A 20577-nucleotide genomic window follows, 5' to 3' on the forward strand; every position below is an offset into this window, starting at 1 on the left:
GACATACTTTATTGTTCTACCTTCACTTTGATATGCCAGGTGTATTTAAGATTTTTTCCAATGGATATACAGCTAATTTTCGTAATGTAGTGCTTACATTATTGATGTGCACATGTATTACTCTCACACATGCATAAATGTGTAAATACATGTTGGAATTTCTATGATTGGATTTTATATCTTCATTTTTTTTGTCAGCAAAATCCATTAACCAAAGCTGAGTATGTCCATCACAGTATAGCCAGAAAGAAACAACAATGTACTAACACTTGCAAATCTGTTATTTTGGTGGAGCTTCTGATGCCTAGTTGGCAGTATTTGATCCTACTGCAGTTAAATTTTGTGTTTTTAAATGGCAACTCCCTTCTAAAATGAGTGTACTTTTGTTGAAGTTATTAATATGTGAATATGTAATCTGGTATATTAATGCTTCTTTATGCATTTTAATGTAGAAATCAAGCCAGCAAAAGTTCTGCTTTGCAGTCACACCACAGATCAAACAGCAAGGATATACAGACACTAGGGGTTGGCGGGCCAAGAGAAGAGGGTCTTCCAGCAAATGAAAGCTTTTTAAATGGAAACCTTCCTGGAGCTGCACATAGTCCAATGCATACAAAAAAATCAAGCAACACACCTGGATCTGGCAACAAGGATCTAGCCAATAATAACATGCCACATCTTCTCAGCCCAAAGGAAACAAAGGCAAAAACAGAATTTGATTTTAATGTGGACCCAAAAAGTTCTGATGGTCCAGGCACAAAGTACCTGAAGTCTAACACCAGATCTCAGCAGAACCGGCACTCATTTATGGAAACTTCTCAGAGCAAAACTGGGACGCTGCAACCTGGCGATAAGCACAGTCGCCACAGCTATATTGATACTATCCCACAGTCTTCTAAGAGTCCTTCGTATCGGACAAAGTCAAAGAGCCATGGGGTTCTGACAGACTCGAAATCCGTGGGCAACCTTTCTGAGGCCAGGGCCCAAGCTGCAGAACCAAACAGCAGTAGGTATTTTCCATCCAGCTGTATGGACTTGAACTCTCCTACCAGTCCAACTGCCCCCCGACACAGTGATAGCAGAACTTTGCTCAGTCCGTCCGGGAGGAATAACCGCAGCGAGGGTACCCTGGATACCCGAAGACCATCAACAAGACACTCCAAAACAATGGAGGAGTTAAAACTGCCAGATCACATGGATGGAAGCCATTCCCACTCTCTATCTGCTCCACATGAATCTTTTTCCTATGGTCTAGGTTATACCAGTCCTTTTTCTTCACAGCAGCGCCCTCATAGACACTCTATGTATGTGAGCCGGGACAGAGTGAGGTCAAAGGGCTCAGAGGGTGGCTTAAGCATAGGGCAAGGGATGGCAGCCAGAGCAAACAGCCTGCAACTGTTATCTCCACAGGTGCAGCATAAGTCACTCACAAGATCTGTTGGCTCGTCACGAGAAGACTGTACGGAAGATACTAATAGGGTTAGTTCAAAATACTGCCTAATATAGAAGGCTTACCTTCCTCTATTTCATGTGGGGACAGTGTCCTGCTTTCTCTCTTCTGTTTGTTTGCGTAATTATTTATTTATTTGTCTTGTTGTAAGGCAAGGGATGTTGGGGTTTTTTTCAGAAGGGCTAAATATTTCAAGTGCAAAATGAGAGGCTATTTGAAAGATAATTTTTAAAAATGGACTATGATTACCGTTCTCTTAAAGTACTGAAATGCGAGAACAGAAAAATTTGTCTCTGAAGTTAAAACTTCATTAGTAGTTCCTGGTCTTTGGTTACATTGTCTGACGTAATTTTTATCATACTGTTTTGCTTAATTAACCTTCTCATTTGTGTTTTTATTTAGCTTTTCTTGTATGTCTTTCTGTTGCGAATGCTAATGTTGATTTTTGAAGCGAGCTTTTTACTCGCTTATAGCAGGACATTATTGCTGAAATGCCATAATTTACTAGAGGAATATCAAAACTTGCAGTATTTATCTTGATTAGTATAATAAATAACTGGGGTAGTCTAGAGATTTTATGTTGGAGAAGCCACTGGTAAATGGACTTCTGATTACTGTCACTAGATACCTTGTTGTGTTTTACTGTGAGCCTTATTTAATGAGTAGAGGAAGGGCTAGTTCTTGTCTTGATTTACATTCCTTACACAACACTTCTGAATTATCTGATGTTTTACATGTCAGATGTGTAAAGATGACTGCATTTGACCCCAAATCTTTAAATTGCTATACCATTGATCCAAACTGGAGCAAAATGGTGCAGAGAGAAGTACAAAAATGAGTGTTTGTTTCTCTATATGTACATCTGTGATAAAGTGACTTCTAAGGAGAGAACATCTAGTTCAGATTTGTTGGCAAATTGAAGGAAGTCAAAGAGCTACAAATGTTATATAAGGTCTAAAAATTATGCTTTACTGTGAGAGACTAAAAAACTCTTCCTACTTAGGTTATGTAAGAAATACCTGTAGCTGAGTTGATAGTGGTCTACAAGTACCATAAAAAAGTTCAGGTAGTGGTTGCCTCTTCAGTCCAGTAGGGAAAAAAAGGCATAATACGTTTTTTTGTACTTACCACATCTCCTCCATTCAGGATTATGTGTATTCACACATGAGAAAAGATCTCATCAAAATAGGAGAAATACAATGTAATTTAAAAAAAAAAGAAAGCTACTTAGAAGGGATTACAGCAGCTCCATTTCAAAACCAAGTGTTGTTTTTCCTTTGTGTAGTCATTTCTCTCTCTCTCTCTCTCTCATTTCAGTCAAGTTAAACGTTACTTATTCTTCAGGATGTTACTGTAGAAGGGCAATAATACCAACGTTTGAGGTTTTGATAATAAAAGCTCATGCTGTCTTGTATTCTTCAGAGCATTAGGATCTTTTTCTGCAATATGTAGCAGATATTATTTTTAAGTAATTTTAATTTTATTTCATATTATGTAGAGGCAGATTGTTTTTAATAGATCATTCTTTGTCTTTTTTCAATTGGTTGACAAATTTTTATTTTAATTAGAAAAATTGATGTGTATCTTAATGCTTATGGATTTGTTCATTTTGGTTTACTTTGGAATGCCTAATCATTTGTAAAGAACTTGCCTTTATCTCTTATGGTCAGTGTTTTTAAACTTAAGCCTTCAATTAATGCTTTTAAATCTGTATTTCAACCATCAGAAGTCTGAAAGGAAAAATACTTTTCTGAAATGGATGGCAAGTCTGGGGATTCACAAAGCTGTTTTTGTTTGTTTATATTACTTTCAATAACAAATCAGAATTAAATTGTCAATCTTCTTTCTTATGCCTCATAAAGGCTTTTTCACAAAGAAGTCATTCTTTGGCTCCTTTGTATCCTTACACACACCCCCACACCCACACACACCCCCATTCTGCATTAGAAATCAGAAAATTTAACTTCCTTCAGGATTTCTGAACTAAAAAAATCAGGGATAACATAAGTTTTCTCAAAGATTCTTTATTGTTTTCCGATTTTTTTTTTCATTCAGTTCTACTGCTTTTTTTCATTTCTACTGCTTCTCTCTCTCTGCTCATATTTTGTGAAGTTTCCTCACTTCCCTGTTTCTAGTTTCTCATTGATTTTCTCTTTAGCTCTACCAAGTCTTTTTAAAGAAAAACATTCTTTGTTTGCCAGGCTTTAAATCTTACTTAAAAAAAAAAAAAAAAGAAAAAAGAAAAAAAAACTTGCATTCAGTGTTAGTTTTGGGGCTTTTCAAGCTTCAGTACAACACTTTTGTTTTAAGGGTTCTTTTTTATTTTAAATTAAACATACACAAAAGGGGGCAAGCAGAAGAAAATCAAGTACAAGTTGCTGTTACTGTCTCATATTTGTAACAACTGCTGACAAAGAAGTGGTATCTTACACAAGTATTTAAATTAATGAAATGCTTCAGCCTCTTGTAAATTTTAGAAAAATCAGACTGTGATTCAAAGCATTGGTTTAGCTCCATTTCTCATCTTGGCACAGTTTCAGGGGTTTTTATCTGTGGCAGGGGGGGCCGATCTTCATTCATAAAAAGCAAAATAAATTATAGATTTTGCAAACCACTCGTACAGTGAATTGAAATCCCAGTTTTTAATTCTGGTTGGGGTTTTTGTGTTTTTGGGTTTTTTAACCTTTGTTCTTCTTGGACATTTAGATGTAAATTCATATGCGGGTTTCAGTACAGTTTCCTGTGGGGTCTTGTAGAGAGTATTGAATTTTATCTGGTCGGTCCATACTGTGGGAAAAATTGCAGCATCTGGTTCATTTAAGAGCGGAGTTAAGTCATATTTGGTGGCAAATTACATGTATATGGATGTTTGTAAGGGCGTACTTAAGCTTTTGCTCAAAGTACCTTCCAGGAAGTACTGTATTCAGGAAAATAAATTAGAGGTAATGATATTCTTTTTGCTATCCTATCTGACTTAACTATTTAGCTTATAGGTTTCTTAGTTCAGGGACTACCTCTTATTGTGCGTACAGTGAATTTTGTGAGTGTTGGTACCTGTAGGTACTACTGTATAACAGCTGATAAGAGATAGTGCTTTGGTGTTGCAATTATCACAAATTATATGCATTTCCTGTTTGCTTTTTAAAATTTGCCAGTAGCAGAGTGACCAGATTCCATCAGAAATTAATTTAACAAGGTCTCCAGTAAAAGATTCCTCCAGAGATGTTACAACTGCATTTCATTCACAGCAAAAATCTGAGAGTCTGAATCATGCTCACGTCTTTAAAATTACAACTAAGACGCAAAATTTTGTTAATGCCATTTTGGAAAAAGCAAGCAAGCAGCAAAACCAAATAATTATTGATTACGTAGTCTGCGATTTGACATTGGCAGTTATTAATAACATGAGAGGAAAATTGTATGTGGTTAAGTTCGGGGTTTCTTGCTTATGTATGTTGGTTAAAAACTGCAAATCAGTTTATAGTCTTTCATTTTAAATAGTTGATTGCTCTTTTGTTTAGGGTGGAGCATATCATGATCCACACACAGAAGATGGAGCATCTACTAAGGAAAATAGAATTCTTTATAATGACCCTGTTCCAAGAAGAGTTGGCAGCTTTTACAGAGGTAATTTCATGGTGGATCTTTCAAAATTAAACAAGAATTTTGACGTGGAATATAAATTAATTAGTGGAAATGTATACAGAGAACTAACATGAACAACTAAAAAAGTTTACTGGAAAAAGAATTGTTACCCCACTTTCAGAGACTGGTTTGACCTGCTAGGTTGTATGCAGTAACTGTATTAGTATCATATTATCTGTTTGCAGATGATAACTCAGTTTGATTGAAAAGTATACTCGGTGCAGTACCTTGTAAAGCACAAGATAATTTATCAGGGGGAGTTGAACAAAATAAGTTAGTATTACCAGAGTAAACAGTTCATTAATGTTTTTAATTCGTATTTTAAATTCTTACTAACATTATATCTAAACACCTTTGTAGTTATAACACGCTGCTATACCTACTGATCTATTTCAGATACTGTGGTGCATGGAACTGTAATGCTAGTTTTTCATTGCTCGAAACCTATATACATTTCTTTTGTTCAGACTTACTAAAGATCAGGGTTTCCTACAAGCAAAAGCACACTTACATAATCCCAGTTCGGAATAAATAATAACACAGGACTGTGTATGTGCATATATATGTGTGTGTATATACACACACAGATAGATATTGTTCAGTTACGGTACACAAAAGACGGTGATTTCTGAGCAGCTGCCTCATGGCTAAACCTGGGTAATCCTTTTGAAAAAGACAAGGATGATAAGAAGCTAATTACTGTCCTACAAGTGTTAGGAGGCTTGTGGGGCTCCCTTGAACCTTAAGAAGTCCCAATCAGCTAAAATTCGATTATGAGTCACCTAATAACCTTAAGTAGAGTCACAAATCTCCCTCTGATCCTCTTAAGGTTGATAACCTGATCTAGACATGTTAAAATCTGCCAATCCTTGCAAGTGTCCCATTGCAATTTTAAAACCTGTGAACAATATTAAAGCTTGTCCTGTTTTGAGCAATGCTTTTGAGTGTAAGGTTTTGTAGCCCATGCAACAGAGAATCCTTAAGAATCCTCAATCCTGAATTGCTTTTATTAATCCTTAAAACACTCCTAAAATTGGACATGGATTATACTTCTTTTTTTATACATAGTGAAACAGAAGTTCCAAGGAAGAATGATTTTCCATAAGTCATGTGCTATGGAAGCTAGGTCTGGGGTTGCATTCAATTCCTTATTATAAGCTAGAGGTTTCTTCCTCTCTAATTATATCTATGCAACGAATATATTTTAGTTCACAGACTTAATTATTGCATTGGAAAAATGATACTATATTTAAATAATGTATAGATAATAGTATATGCAAAACCTATTGAAAGAAAAAGTTACTATGAAAAAAGTAAATTCATATTTGTGCAATTCTTAAGTACTGACTTAATACAAAGATTATTAGCATGCATTTTTCTACTACAGCTTGAACAAAAACTTACGGATTCAATTTTGATAAATAGTATAGTGTGATGCTGCAGTAATGCTGCAACTAGTGCCTGATAAATTTTTAATCCAGCGCAGGTATTTCTGGTGATATTCGTAATTCTAATAACCTGTTTTCAAAACCACGTTAAGTACTGACTTAATACAAAGATTATTAGCATGCATTTTTCTACTACAGCTTGAACAAAAACTTACGGATTCAATTTTGATAAATAGTATAGTGTGATGCTGCAGTAATGCTGCAACTAGTGCCTGATAAATTTTTAATCCAGCGCAGGTATTTCTGGTGATATTCGTAATTCTAATAACCTGTTTTCAAAACCACGGTATGTCTGTTTGAAAAATATATAGTATCTGATTTTGATCCTTTCATTTTTAGTGAGTAGTCTCTTAGTTATATTAAAATCCAAAGTAATTTTTTTCAGGGTACTATTTTTTTTTTTTAAGGTCTAAGTGACGACAAAGTGTGAACTGTAGTATTTTGTGTCTTTAATAACAGTATTCCAACCTTTTATTCTATTTCCTGATTTTAAATATCGATGGCACTTGTGGCTCCCCTGCTTACCCAAGTTCTGATGGTGGTCTCATTTTACAACTAATATTACCTTGCAAGTATCACAAAACAATAGCTTTCCAAACTGTAAAAAAAGTATGCTTTTTTCCAGTCATACATAAAGTACAACTGTGTCTTCACTGTCTTGTTTCTGTAAAAGAGGTAGAGAGGAAGCAGACGACTGAAAGATGTGATTTTTGGCAGAGCTCAGAATACCTTGTTTGCTATTTCTCTGTCCAGTTCCATCTCCGCGTCCAGAGAGTACGTACGTAGAAAACAATGTGTCAAACAGAGCCTCTGTGTTACCAGCAGACAGCAGCACGGTGGCAAACCACTCAAAGAGACAAACCACCTTTGACACCTGGTGAGTTGTTATTTACACAGATGTGTAGAGAATGGCAGGAAAAAAAGGGATTTTTAACAGGAGGGGAAAAAAAAAAAACAAACACTTTTTTTCAAAATTTGCAATGACAATATACATGCTTAGTTGCTTCCTCTGACTATACTGACATAGCATTGCGTGTTTGCTGTCCCCCGTTGAGCAACAAGAAATACTTCATTACACCATCACACTGAATGCGTTAAAGATTATATACTTTTGTCCAGTCTTTCCTGATTTTTTTTTTCCACTATCAATCTTCGGTTAAAGATAATACAAAGTGCTTGTGTGCATATAGTATGGATAGCAAGGCCATAGCTTCATCTGTGGATTCCAGAAGCATGAATTGTCAGACAAATGGAAAAAATATCAAAATGCATGTTTCCATATCTAAAATAGGACTGTATTAATGAAGAATATAATATTCACCCTACAATGGGGACTGCTGCTCTTTTTGCTTACGCGCCACAGAAGGAAATGAGTACGTTCTATGGGAAAATGGACTAAGCAACATCTTAATGGTGTATATTGATTTTAAAAGATTAAAAGCATCACATGGCTCCATTATATAACATAGAACAATTAACTATAATTATGCTAATAGAATGACAGCATATGCATAGCTTTGCAGGACTTAAAGGGAAATATCTTAATTTTGTTGCTCTGAGAGCTGTTCAGCTCTAAAATACTCTTAATCTTCCACTTTGTTCAATCACAATAAAGCACACTGAATAAAAATAAGCAAATGGAGCTTCAAAGGATTGGTGGGAGGAATGGACTGTATGCTTTCACATGGTTCAACTATGCTTCGTACCACAATCTGAAACACTGCTCTCTGAAAGTGCGATAAAATCATGCTATCTAAAGAACTGTTTCAGTGGTTTGTTGACTTAATGTGTTTTCACATGAACATCCTGTGAATTATCTGCTTAAAAAAGAAAGGGGGTGGCGGAGGGAAACAACTGGTATTTCAGCTTGTGTTCAGGTTGTATACCCATGTCAGTAATAGAAGTTGTTTACTCCAGAACCCTTGTCACCTGCTCTGATTCACTAGAGTCTGCTTCCTGTCCTTCAGTAGCTCCACCTACATCCATTTTGTAGAAGTTAGCTGAGGAATCCGGTCATTTATGTAAAAAGGTGGTACTTATGTTGTGACTTATGTGGCTAAAGAAGGTATTTATTCCTACTGTTGAACCCTTTTACATATTTTATTGTCCTTCATATCTGAATCTTTCTATCTTGCATATAACATAAGCCAACTGGAATCTTGTTTTGCTTTATATATCATTTGGCAATATATTACCTTTTATTATGTGGTCACTGCAAAGAAACATGTAATGTTATTTTAACTCTGAACTGAAATAATAGCTTATGTTGTTAGAGCTGGTTGGGAATTTTTTGACTAAGTGTTTTTTTGCTTACAATGCCAAATTATCAAAACCAAAACTTTTCAGAGGAACAGACTGATATCCACTAACCTTTTATTGGGAAGATTCTTCAGCTCCAGGATGGAACTGTCAGTCAAAACCAGAGATACACTTAAAAAACCAAATATTCTGGGGTCAGCATTATTTTTTGGAATGTGAGGAACTCAAGTGCAGGGCCTTTGTTCTTCGTTATTTAAACCAGAGGCTTGAACCAAGATCTTAGATCTAACAAGTGAATGCCCTGAACCAGAAGTTAGAGGTTATTCTGAAGCACATTCTCTGTTTCCTTCAATATATTCTCTTGAAGCTGTTTCATCTTGTTGAAATAGTGAAAGGACCACAGAGATGCTGAATATGGCCTAGTGAATAAAGCCCTTCATTAACTTTGAGACAGTTAGATTTAAGTCCTTGCTCCAATTAATGTACTTAAATATTTTCACAAAGTGGAACAGCTCCTTTGAGAGAAGAATCCACTTTCCCTGTTTCCTGCAATATATTCTCTTGAAACTGTTTCATCTTGTTGAAATAGTGAAAGGACCACAGAGATGCTGAATATGGCCTAGTGAATAAAGCCCTTCATTAACTTTGAGACAGTTAGATTTAAGTCCTTGCTCCAATTAATGTACTTAAATATTTTCACAAAGTGGAACAGCTCCTTTGAGAGAAGAATCCACAGAAGAGTAAGCGTTTCTTCTTGTGAAATGGGAGGAATGGCAGTACCCGCAACACCAAGTTACTGCTATTTTGGCATGCATTTCTCTTTGCTTTTCCTACTCCCTATTTTCCTGAAATGTTTCCTGCCCAGCTCTACTTGTTAACTCTGTGCAAGTTGTCCTGGCAATGGTCTAATGTTGTTGCAAAATTGTTCTGTGCCATAAATGCAGCTTAATCAGATTCCTGAGTGATGTAGAGTCTATGTTCCTCTACTTAATTTTCTGTATAGAAGTTGTGTGAACGCTTATGAAAATGTTGAAAGCTCTAATGGAATGTGATTCTGCTTACATCAATTTTATGATGAAGTAAATATTTGATGTTTGACTGACCTACGTAACTGGTACATGACAATTCATCTCAAATTATGAGTGACATGTATTCCACCTGGACTTGCCACTACTGTAAAATATTGCTTCTCTCATACTATTGCTCTGTGTTGCCTTTCTTCTGTCAAAGATTTTGTGAATGTTTGCTAGACTGAATTGTCACAGATGTTCCCTTGTCTTTGTGTGCATTTCTTCACTCTGTCCCCACTGTCCTGCCTCTTTAAAAATAAAGATGTTATAAACTCGACTTTTGTCATCAGGTTTTACTCTTCAATTACTAGATCGTTTCTGAACTGTAGACAACTTGACTTGAAAAAAGGCAAATTTTTCATCCATCTAGAAAATATTTTCTTTGCCGGAGTTTAATTTCCTGTAAATGATCTTGAACTTGCTCAATTTTTCCTTTTTGATACAAGAGTAGATGTTTTATTCTCTTTCACTTGTACAAGCTTTGCCTGAAGCTGGACAAAATCAGTAGGTATAGGCAAGATGCTTAACCTTGTTCTGCCAGTATGCCAAAATGTTGGCCGAAGTTATCTTTACAGTTGTTATAGTTCTAAATATCTCCTTGGAATAAACTCCAGCATGCAGTACTTTATCTCACATCATATTGGAAGTGTTTACATGGATTGCTTACAAGATATCTGGGGGCTTCTGGAAAGCTTTGTTGCTTAGACCTTCTGTGTCCATTTAAATGTATTTATTCTATGACAAACAGCTTGTCATATCTTCTCTAGCATGTGTCATACCTTCCTGCAAAAATAACAAAAAGAGGAAATATATATAATATCAAACTGTCATTCAAGAAAAGAACAAAAAAAAGATCATCCTACTCTTAGGAGTGTCAAAGGCTTACAATTATCTATCTACCATTAATTTTCAAGACTCCAAAATAATACAGTATTTTGTAAACATGACATGAGTGGCTATAATATCGCTGTATCAGTGTAACAGTGTAGTCACACTTAATGTTCTTGAAACTAGAAGGTTACCATACCTGAGCAAGCTAGTTTAAAGCTTGTTCAGCTGTGTCTGCAGTACAACTGTTGCTGCATTGTAAATACTTTCCAGTTCATGTACAGAATTCTTGAATTTGTAAAAAAAATACCAGCAAATTACAAACTTGTAACTTGCAAGCTTAAAACTCACCTGCGTGTGTTACCCTGGTTGAGGCTTTAGGAATCTGCTCTGCATAGCTTGAAGATGTTTACCTTCCTAATGGTATAGCTTTCCCTCTGACGCTTCCTGCACAAGACTCTTGCATATGCATTGTCATCCAATATGTTTGCTTTATTCATCTATTTGGCAACATCTGAGCCTCCCTTACCAGTCTCTTTTAGCAACCAGTGCCTCTTCCCTGACCCTTCCCCACTCATTAGTGTTTTCCTTTTGTACTAAAAATTAGATGATGCGGTCAAGTTATTGCAAGGAAGCTTTCCAGAATTTGCAGTCATCGATATTCTGTCCAAAAAATAAGCATACTGAAGTATATGCTTTATAAGTTTATGTAACCAACCACTTCCAAATTTTTATGGTTACTAATGTTGAATGATACCAGCAGGGGGGTGGGGGTGTGTGTAAAACGTATGTGTGTACATATACATATATATGTATACTTTAAGTGATGCCATCACTTCAGGTGATCTAGTAGCTTTAGTGGCTTCTGGGTGGTATTCTGCATATATTCTGGGGTTTATTCCAGTTAATAAATCCTTCTTTTCCACGTGAAAAAAAAAATTTTGCAGCTCCAAGCAAAGTTCAGATTTGTCCTCTGATTTTTAAGCTTTCAATGCCAGGCTTTTAGACCAAGAAGTTTTACTATGGGCTTGTGCGATTGAGATTTTCACCTTAAGTAAACCATCTATTTGAGGTGCTTCACTAGTTTCTGACACTTTCTTGCCTTCGTTTATGGTAACTCTATAGCTGCCAAGGGTTTTAAGCAAAACCAAAAGCTAACTTGGAGAATTAGTGTTTGTTCATTTATCTTCTGAAGAAAACTTCAGACATTTCAGTAACTCCTCCATTAGACCGAAATCCTTACTCGTGTAATTGTGAGCGGTTCAGTAAAGGGAGTAGTGTACCGGCAGTTAAAGAGGATTTCCAAGCCAGGCTGCCTGCTGAGATTAGGGTTGCTAAAGAATAACTGAAAGAAGCATGAGGAATTGCCTTCCAAAACGAGCTGCCTGCAATACGAATCTATCTATGGCAGCATGAATGCGGCATGCTTCATATTTATTCTTTTTAGTTGATATTTAAAGCACATCAGCTTCCTTGCCCCATGCACATTTGCTGCTACACCTCATTGTACCTGCATGAAGTTGGATACCTTTCCTGCCCAGGGGCAATAAATGCTAGTGATAATCACAGAATTTCTGTTTATACCTATGCCTTTTCCAAATGTCTCAGACCAGAATAACCGATGTGATCTACATTATATGTCCTAAGCATGCAAAAGGCACACAAAGATAAAATAACAAAGAACAGCACGTTTTGCCTTTTGTTTCTGCCTGAGGGTGATCTCTCTGAGTGGGAACTCTTCTCTAGGGCTAGTCTTACTTGCTAGTAAAAGACACTGCGTAACAGATTCTGGTGTAACTGTTTGCTTTCAAGAGCTGAAGCTTTATGCAAAATACCAAGATACTTGCAGTTACATCATAAGAGTTTAGTGTTGAGTGACTATAACATACAGATTTTTTTTCTGATAACCCTAATTTTTTCCTGTACTGTCCATTCTCTGAAAATCATCTTTTGGGATGCCTAAAATATCCCAGTGTTTCATCTCATCGATGAAAATGTTCTGCTCTATTTTTACTCAGTACAAAATCCTGGTGTTGAAGCTTCCTGCTATAATGCTATATATGTTCACTCTCTTCACATAATGAGCATGTGTTTTGAAGCAGTTGCTTTTCAAGGTCAATGCTTTTTCAGACAACTGTACTGCAATATGAGTCATAGGAGTTAATGACATAAACCAGTCGGTGTAAAACCACTGGCTTTTGGGTAAGCAACAATTGAAAATGAGCAGAGGTCTCGGCCCCTTACTTTTCTCCTCTATCTGGTCACTATAGTCATAAAGAGGAAATGATGGTGCAGAGTTTCACTTTTCTCCTCTCTGCTCACCTGCTGTAGGGAGCAGTTTTCTTGTCCAGGTTCACTGGGCCAAAGAAAAGTATTTACACATGAGTGAATCTATGTCTAAAAGTCTGGCAAAAATTGTCCCAAGCTTTATTCTGAAGACTAAGTTCACCTTTAAAAATACAGTGTCTCCATTTTGGAATAGACTTCGGAACAAAAAAAACATAGCCAGACATTGAAAAATTTTCAAGGACGGTGTATGGTAACCACATGGGGACTTCCTTCTGATCTGACACTGGTTCCTCAGCAGGCAACATAGCCACTGGGTTGGTAATTTGTACTGGGGCTGTGGTTTGGGGTATGTTTGCGGATGCGGATGCACAGTAGCTCCCTTGGGGAAAGGCTCGGAAGATTCTCAGCCCCGTTCACGACTTTCAGAGTACAAGCAGGATACTTGGGGTGCGTGCTTTCCTCCAACTCTTCTAACAAATTAAGTAAAAATCATTTAGTAAATAATTTGGTAGGTGTTTTGTCTGTGTTAAGTCAGTCTCGTGAGTTCACCGAATCTGTAAACTGTCAGTAGTCTTTACTCTCGGGCTTTCTCCTTGGTGCTTTAAGTGACTAATACAAGACTGCCTTATTGCTGTTACGCAGTGGTACCAAATACAGGGACGTGACCAAAACAGGAATCCTTAGCAATCCAGTATATTTAAAATATGTGTTATAAATCTAATAATTATATTAAACCAGAGATTTTTCCTGTAGCATTGTAATTTTCACATTAAATCTGTGTTGTTGTGCACCTGGATGTGTTTCCTGGATCTGGATGTAAGTTCCAAAAATCTAAATTAGGAAAACTTCCACCATCTTCTCTGCCTAGAAATCTTTCTTCTAAGCCCATTCTCTTACTCAACAATTGCACTTTATTACAGCATTTAAGCACTGCATGCATTTCTATTTAGAACCAGGTAGCATTTCAAGCTTGAGGTGGTTTTGTGTAGAAATTGAGGAATTGGTGAAACCACTTATCAGAGTGAAGATACTCATCAATAAGGAGGATGACTCCAGTGATTCCTACCCCAATTATGTGTTTCACATTTGCTTGGAAAAAAATGTCAGCTTGGCATGTAGTAGCAGCTGAATCACCAGCTGATAGCATAGCATTTAAAGCCAGAATTAGAAGCCAAAGATAACTATAGCAGACAGCTAAGTGTTGCTACATTACAGTTACTCCAAGAAAAGCAGCTCCTGTTTGTCATCCAGAGCCCTTGGAACTGTGGCTTTCCTTTAGGTTTTTCATCAAGGCAATGGAATAATTTCTTTTTTGTTTTTGTACAACTTAAGACTGAAAAAGGACTATTAAATCCCCCAATATGATTTTCTGTACGTTAGTTGCCATTAAATGTCATCCGTTCTCTGGGGTCCAGGCCCAGTAGCATACCTCACTAATGTGTATCTCCCAGAAGAGCATGCAGTCCTGATTTGAAATGTCAAAGATGGGAAATCCGTTTCTTCACTAAGGAGTTTGTTCTGGCAGTTAATGATTCTCATTGTTAAAATCAGTGCCTTATTTCTAATATGACTTCTCTAGGTTCATCGTCCACCTACTTGTTCTTGTTATGTCTTTACCCTTTACTTTAAAGACCCTTCTAGTACGCTGTGATTTCTTCCTGGATAAGTACTTGTGCGCCGCAATCGAGGAAACTAAATGTTGGGGCTGGTTTGGCTGTGGTTTTTGACATACTAAAGAGATTTAAATCTCTGAGTCTTTTGATGTAGGCCATTCTTTCTATCTCTGAAATTATTTCTGTGACACTTTCCTGCACCATTTCCAATTTTCAAATTATTTTAAAGGGCACTAGAACTGCATTCAGTTATGTCTCACCAATGTCCTACGTAAACCATCTTTTTACTCCATATCAGTACTTTACATACATAGTTTACTGTGTATACTTGAAGTAACATGCTATTTATCAGCTGTAGTTAATTCAGCTGTGTAGACAAGTTAAAAGGTGGAAATTTAATCTTCAGGCAAGTCACCTGTTCCACTTTCGGGTCATCTTCTTTTGCCAGCACTGTCTCACCCACACATAACAAACTAACTGAAGTTTTTAAGTTGAAATGGACAACAGTAGATCCCCAGCTTCCCCGGTGATAAATTTGGAACCGTGTCAGCAAAGGTCAGGAAGTTCGATTGAAATTGGTTCTCTCTGGTGAACTTTGCAACTCCTGGCTCTCCAGCAAGCAATGGATAAACTGGACCTGTGCTTTTGTACCTCATCACCATTTGTACGTTCTCTCAGATACAATTTTCATTTTTCTAAAAGACCTCGTATGTGATATTTTGGTTTGAATGTTAAATTCTGGCTTAAAAAAAAAAAAAAAAAAGACATGCATGCTTTCCTTTTCCCTAAATAACTATTCACTGGTTTGAGCTAAACATTTTACCCTAACACTGTGTTTCTCCTATCCCATTTAATAAGACTATTTATCTGGTATCTGTGTAGTAACCCTTGAACCAACGAATGCTAAAATATTAAGAATCTTTTTGCTTTAATCAATAATTTGCATTCTTTGGCATAAGATCTCACTATTGCACAGAATTTACATAATATCAAAATAAAATCTGTCTTACAATACCTTATTTCATGTTTAGGAAAAGTCCTGAAAACCTTAACAGTCACTCAGATCAGCTCAAGGAGAAGGAAAAGCAAGGTTTTTTCAGGGCAGTAAAAAAGAAAAAGAAGAAATCTCAAACCGTAAGTATACAGTATTTCTAAAAGAAAATATGTTTATCAGTTTTTAATTATACTATTTTAATATGCTAGATTAGTACAGTACCTTTGTATTATTTGTGATCATGCCCACAGGTTACTATTTGTTCTTTTATGTTCTCTTTTTGCTATATGAAAGTCAGATTCTTTCCCTATTCAGGGTTTATTTACCTGCCTTTTCAAATATTTCTTCACCTACTAGTCCTGTGCATCTTTGTTTTCATTCAGACCCTTTGAGAGCCAGTTTTGATGCAAGTTTTAAGCTGATGTTGCACCGAATTCTTTTGCAGGATATGGTGATACCATTCCAAGAATAGCAAATGCATTATTGAGTGTCCTCAGAGCTTGAATAATTTCAGACACCCATTAGGAGGAGATCAGACTGTTATAAATGAGAATTCTTTCCAGTCTTTTTCATGGCAGTGTCTTGATAACAGCCTCCGTCGTCTTGCTGCATCCTGTGGCTGGAATAAGGATGATGTGTCTTAACCATTCTTAACGTTTGTTGGGGGAAGGGATTGTGGCTTTTGTTATTTTGGTATAAGCCTTTGGTGTCTTTTATACATTTTTATATTTTCATCTAGTTTGTGGGAGGGAGAAACAACTTTCTTTTATCAGAGAGCAGTGGTATATTAACATTTCACAAAGTTTTATAATGAAAATCTCCCTAAGAACTGAAGTAACTTAAACATCATCTCATCTCATTCTCGGATGACAGTTCTGGAAACAGTAAAGTATTTAAAATTTCATTTACATAAAGCTTGTTTTACAAAATTTTAAAGCTGCAGGTACTTTATCTTGAATTATGGCTAGTACAAGTGTGGTCTTGCAATTCTCAAACAGGCCACCAGAAGCAGAACTTCTGAACATTTCATATTTTTTTATTAGTATGGTAGTATGTTACAAAATCTTACATGCAAAATAGTTTCATAAATAAACGTTTGTCCTTTTCTGTTACCTGTTCTTTTCTATGTGCTTCATTCTTACATTTCATTTTTCTGTGTAATGAGATCTGGGTAGTAAAACTAAGAATTCTACCCAACTTTTTCTTTTTTTATGATGGGCTTTTCACTAAAATGTGACTTTATTGTTAACCTGTTAGTAACAGTAATTCCTTATTTGATATTGGTATTGTCAGATGCTCTCAGTGTACAAATAAGAGGATAAATTTCAGACTTGATCTGGAATCTGAAAATCAAACTGCGTTTTATCTAGCAGAGGGATCGTCATCTCCAACAGTAATGTACACCCTGCTTTTCAGAGGAGCTTACTTTAATTCCCCATATTGTGGGTTTTGTTTTGTTTAAGAACTCAATGCTATTCAAAAATCAAGCTGCAATGTTTCTATAAGCGTAACTGCAGTTATAGTTTTGAAGGTTCTCAGAATGCAGTAAATCACACTCACTCCTTACAGTTAAATTGGCTTCAGAAGTTAATGGTACCACAGGGCGAAGGGGAGTAATTAAATCAAAATATCTACTGTCATAGAGGGTGGTGACATGCTCTGGGTGTTGATGGAGGGCTGATCTGTTGAAAATTGGAGGAGAGGCGTGATTATCAGGCGTTGGTTTTTTTGGTTTGGTTTGTTGGGGTTTTTTTAACTGTATGGAACATGTGCGTGTGTGTGTGTTAACTAGCACTCAAAAAAGCACCTTGCCTTCCTGCTGGGCAGGTTTTAGAGCAGTGGCATCTACCTCTCCTCCTGATACCTGTACCCAGTTCAAATATGATTATTTGCGTTACTCAACTGAACAAAATGTCTAGATTATAACTCTGGGATTATTTGATATCAAAACGTCCATGAAAGGATAGCACACCTACGGCCATTGATTCCAGTGATGCATTTTCCACAAAAAAAAAAAGGTGTTAAATATGGAGTTCTAGTCTACTCTGATTCCAGCCCTTCAGACATGATAGCAAGGAACACTTTAAAAGCCCAGCTGATAAACGGTGTATCAACTACTTCCAGATTAAACTGTGTAAAGGAAATATAGACGGGGTTGTGCTGCATCTCAAAATCCAGCACTTTCCAAAACATTTAAATCACAAGTACCTTGATCCATAGCTACCGAAAACATGACTTATTACAAGACAGGACAGAGTTACACATAATCCTTACTCCTGTTTCTTCTCACTCTTAAGAAGAAGGATAGAGGGGGAGGGGGGGAGAGAGAGGTTTTGCATAAGGGAAAATTATGTTGGCTAGTTAGAGCTAGTATCTCACAGGAAAATGAATAAATTAGTGAAATAAGATAGTGACAAAACCCTTGCATCTTCAGCTAGAAACTTGCTGACATCAACTTGATTTTTGGACCCAACCAGAGACTGAAAAACCTCTTCTCATTTCTACTTAGAGCTGTTTAACAGGACAGTATCTAGGGACAAGACTGTACCCACCGATGTGTGTACAAGTCTCTGGTTCAGACACTGTTCTTTGTTCTTTTTCATCTGTTAGTTGAGGACAGCCACCTAACAAACATTGGGATGTTCATTAGGATCTTCCAGCACAAGCAGAAATGATTACCTTCAGTTCAGCACCGAGTTTGACTTCAGTAGTAAAAGCGGTTAACAGCACTGTAATATTAGCTCTTCAACTACATGAATAATGTTTTCTATGAATTCATATTAAGAATCTAACTTATAGCTTGTGACTACACAAGTATTTTTCTGAGGCTTATAATTCTTATAGAGTCCTAGAAGTACGTAATTCCACTTACTTACTCCGACACAGACTTTCTGCAGCAAATAACAAACTAGACCGGAGAACTGTCACACTGCTGAGAAGCATGTCATAGAATTAGAGTTTGTTAAGAGAGTGATAATACCGCATCCACTAGCTACTATTTACTTCTGATATCCTTTGGCAAGTCTCATTTTGCTGGTGATTGTCATAAGAGTCATAAAAGGTATCTGAAATTGGATTGAAGAGATCTTCTTAATAATGTCATTCTCAAAATCTCTGGTAGCCCAGAACTGATCCCAATTCCTGACACTTCCTCCTGCAGAGTTGTTCCCATTAATCATTCTCCCTAGAGTTCTCCAGGTGTAGTTCCTTGTCGGGTAATAATCGCTACTGCCTGCTACGGGAATTCTTTGCAATATTGGTTTTGCAGAGCTGTTCTTACCCATTCTCCTTTTCATCGTTTGGAGTCTTTTAGTAAGGTAGCAAAAGGTTTTGAGGATTGCTAGAGTCACAGTTTTTTCTGTCATCTGCCACCAAACAATTTGATATCCACGAGGGTTGTGCACAGTGTCAATAGGCACTATCTTCAGAGGAGCCCGAGTTTTGCAGATTTTGGCACATATTGCAAGCTATGGGTCTGAAGAAATTACCTGCTTTGGAAAAAGCAGTTGCTGGTGAGCGTTTCTCCTAGTGATGCTTTGATTCCTTTTCAATTTACTGAACTTCAAACAGGAAATTCTCCTGACCATAAAGTTCCTAAATAAGTGATGCTAATTAGTGACTCTGTCTTTCATCTGCATGGAATCGAGAAGCTGAGAAAGCTGTTTGAAAACCCTCGCTTTTGGTAGTGCACCCATTGTTCTCTGTAGTCATATAATCATTAAACTGTATTACAAAGTTTTCTTTTGGTAGGCAGAATAATGCTAGACACAGCATATGTGTCCTGTGCTTGTTCATACCTGAGCAGGGGAGAAATAGTCCCATTCATAATTTTAATATTTGATAGTTCTGTTTGTTGTTTGTGCATCCATTGGTCTGCTCTTTGGTTGTATTACAGAAATTAAAATAAAACAGCCAGTGCTCTTGCAGTTATACATGAAGTTGTTGAAGGCATATTTTTGTCAGAACTGAAATAATTCATCTTGGACCCTAGCTCTTTTTACAAGTTAAAAATAGAATACTTTTATTTCTTCCAGAGGTAGCTATCAACTGCTCATTCTGAAACCGGTTGCTATTATTGTTAGTATCTTTGATATTTTATTTATATAAAAATAAGAAATGTCATACCGCTTTAGGTCATTCTCATAAGTAACGAATGATTGCCAGAATTACAGGATTTGATCCAAAGCTCAGTAAAGTCAACAAGACCTACCAGTTGTTTCCAAAAGGCTTTGAAAGACTCTGCATTCCTAATGAACATGGATATAAGAATAGGTGTACTGATCTCTTTTTACATGCTTTATATGCATTGAGTTCCCTGAATTTGTTCCATATGCTTTTTTCGTTCAATCACTATTGTATTTTCCCGAAGCAAATTATAGGATTGATACCATATATTGTTGGAATTTAAAAAAAAAAGAAAAAGAATTAATATAGTAAGGACAGATCTCTTTAATTGAAATACTATGCATTTAGTTTTTGTATCTTATATTGCAGACAGACTCAACCAACGGGGAGAATCCAAGCATCAAGAAATCCCTCTTTCCTCTTTTTAATTCAAAGAATAATTTAAAGCATAGTTCTTCTTTGAAAAAGCTTCCTGTAGTCACTCTACCCATGGTATTAATTTTTAAGTACAGTAGCACTGTAAAATGCTCCAGTAAACTTGTTTTACTGACTACAGCAGCATGTGTTTTATATTCATGGGATCACTTTGTCTTCATGCCAGTTAAGTATCTTGGGCCAGTTCGATAAATTTAAGTAAAATTGGCAGCTCTGTTGAAGTAGATTGTGCTCAAAAAAATTTTTTTTAGTATTTGATATACTGAAAAAGTAACATACACAGTTCCAGACAGAATGAGCCCTGGGACTAAGACTAAAGGAGGAACATAGTTTTAAAAATGTGTGTGTTTAAAATTAAACTGTCTCATTCAGATTCAATCAGGAAAAAAAATAACCTGGTTTGTTTTTTAGCTATATTGGA

At 36.4% G+C, this 20577-nt stretch overlaps 1 protein-coding gene across 1 annotated transcript in view; it reads left to right on the forward strand.

Moving 5' to 3' along the window:
- CDKL5 (cyclin dependent kinase like 5) overlaps positions 1 to 20577 on the forward strand; it is an 87063-nt gene that overhangs the window by 63891 nt on the left and 2595 nt on the right. Inside the window, exons 11-15 of the mRNA XM_009276885.1 lie at positions 453 to 1410; positions 4609 to 4728; positions 4972 to 5077; positions 7297 to 7420; positions 15634 to 15736. Coding sequence (XP_009275160.1) covers positions 453 to 1410; positions 4609 to 4728; positions 4972 to 5077; positions 7297 to 7420; positions 15634 to 15736 — 1411 coding nt within the window. The remainder of the gene's footprint in view (positions 1 to 452; positions 1411 to 4608; positions 4729 to 4971; positions 5078 to 7296; positions 7421 to 15633; positions 15737 to 20577) is intronic.

The sequence above is a fragment of the Aptenodytes forsteri genome, unplaced genomic scaffold (genome assembly GCF_000699145.1).
Source record: "Aptenodytes forsteri isolate BGI_AS27 unplaced genomic scaffold, ASM69914v1 Scaffold273, whole genome shotgun sequence".
NCBI classification, from domain to species: Eukaryota; Metazoa; Chordata; class Aves; order Sphenisciformes; family Spheniscidae; genus Aptenodytes; species Aptenodytes forsteri.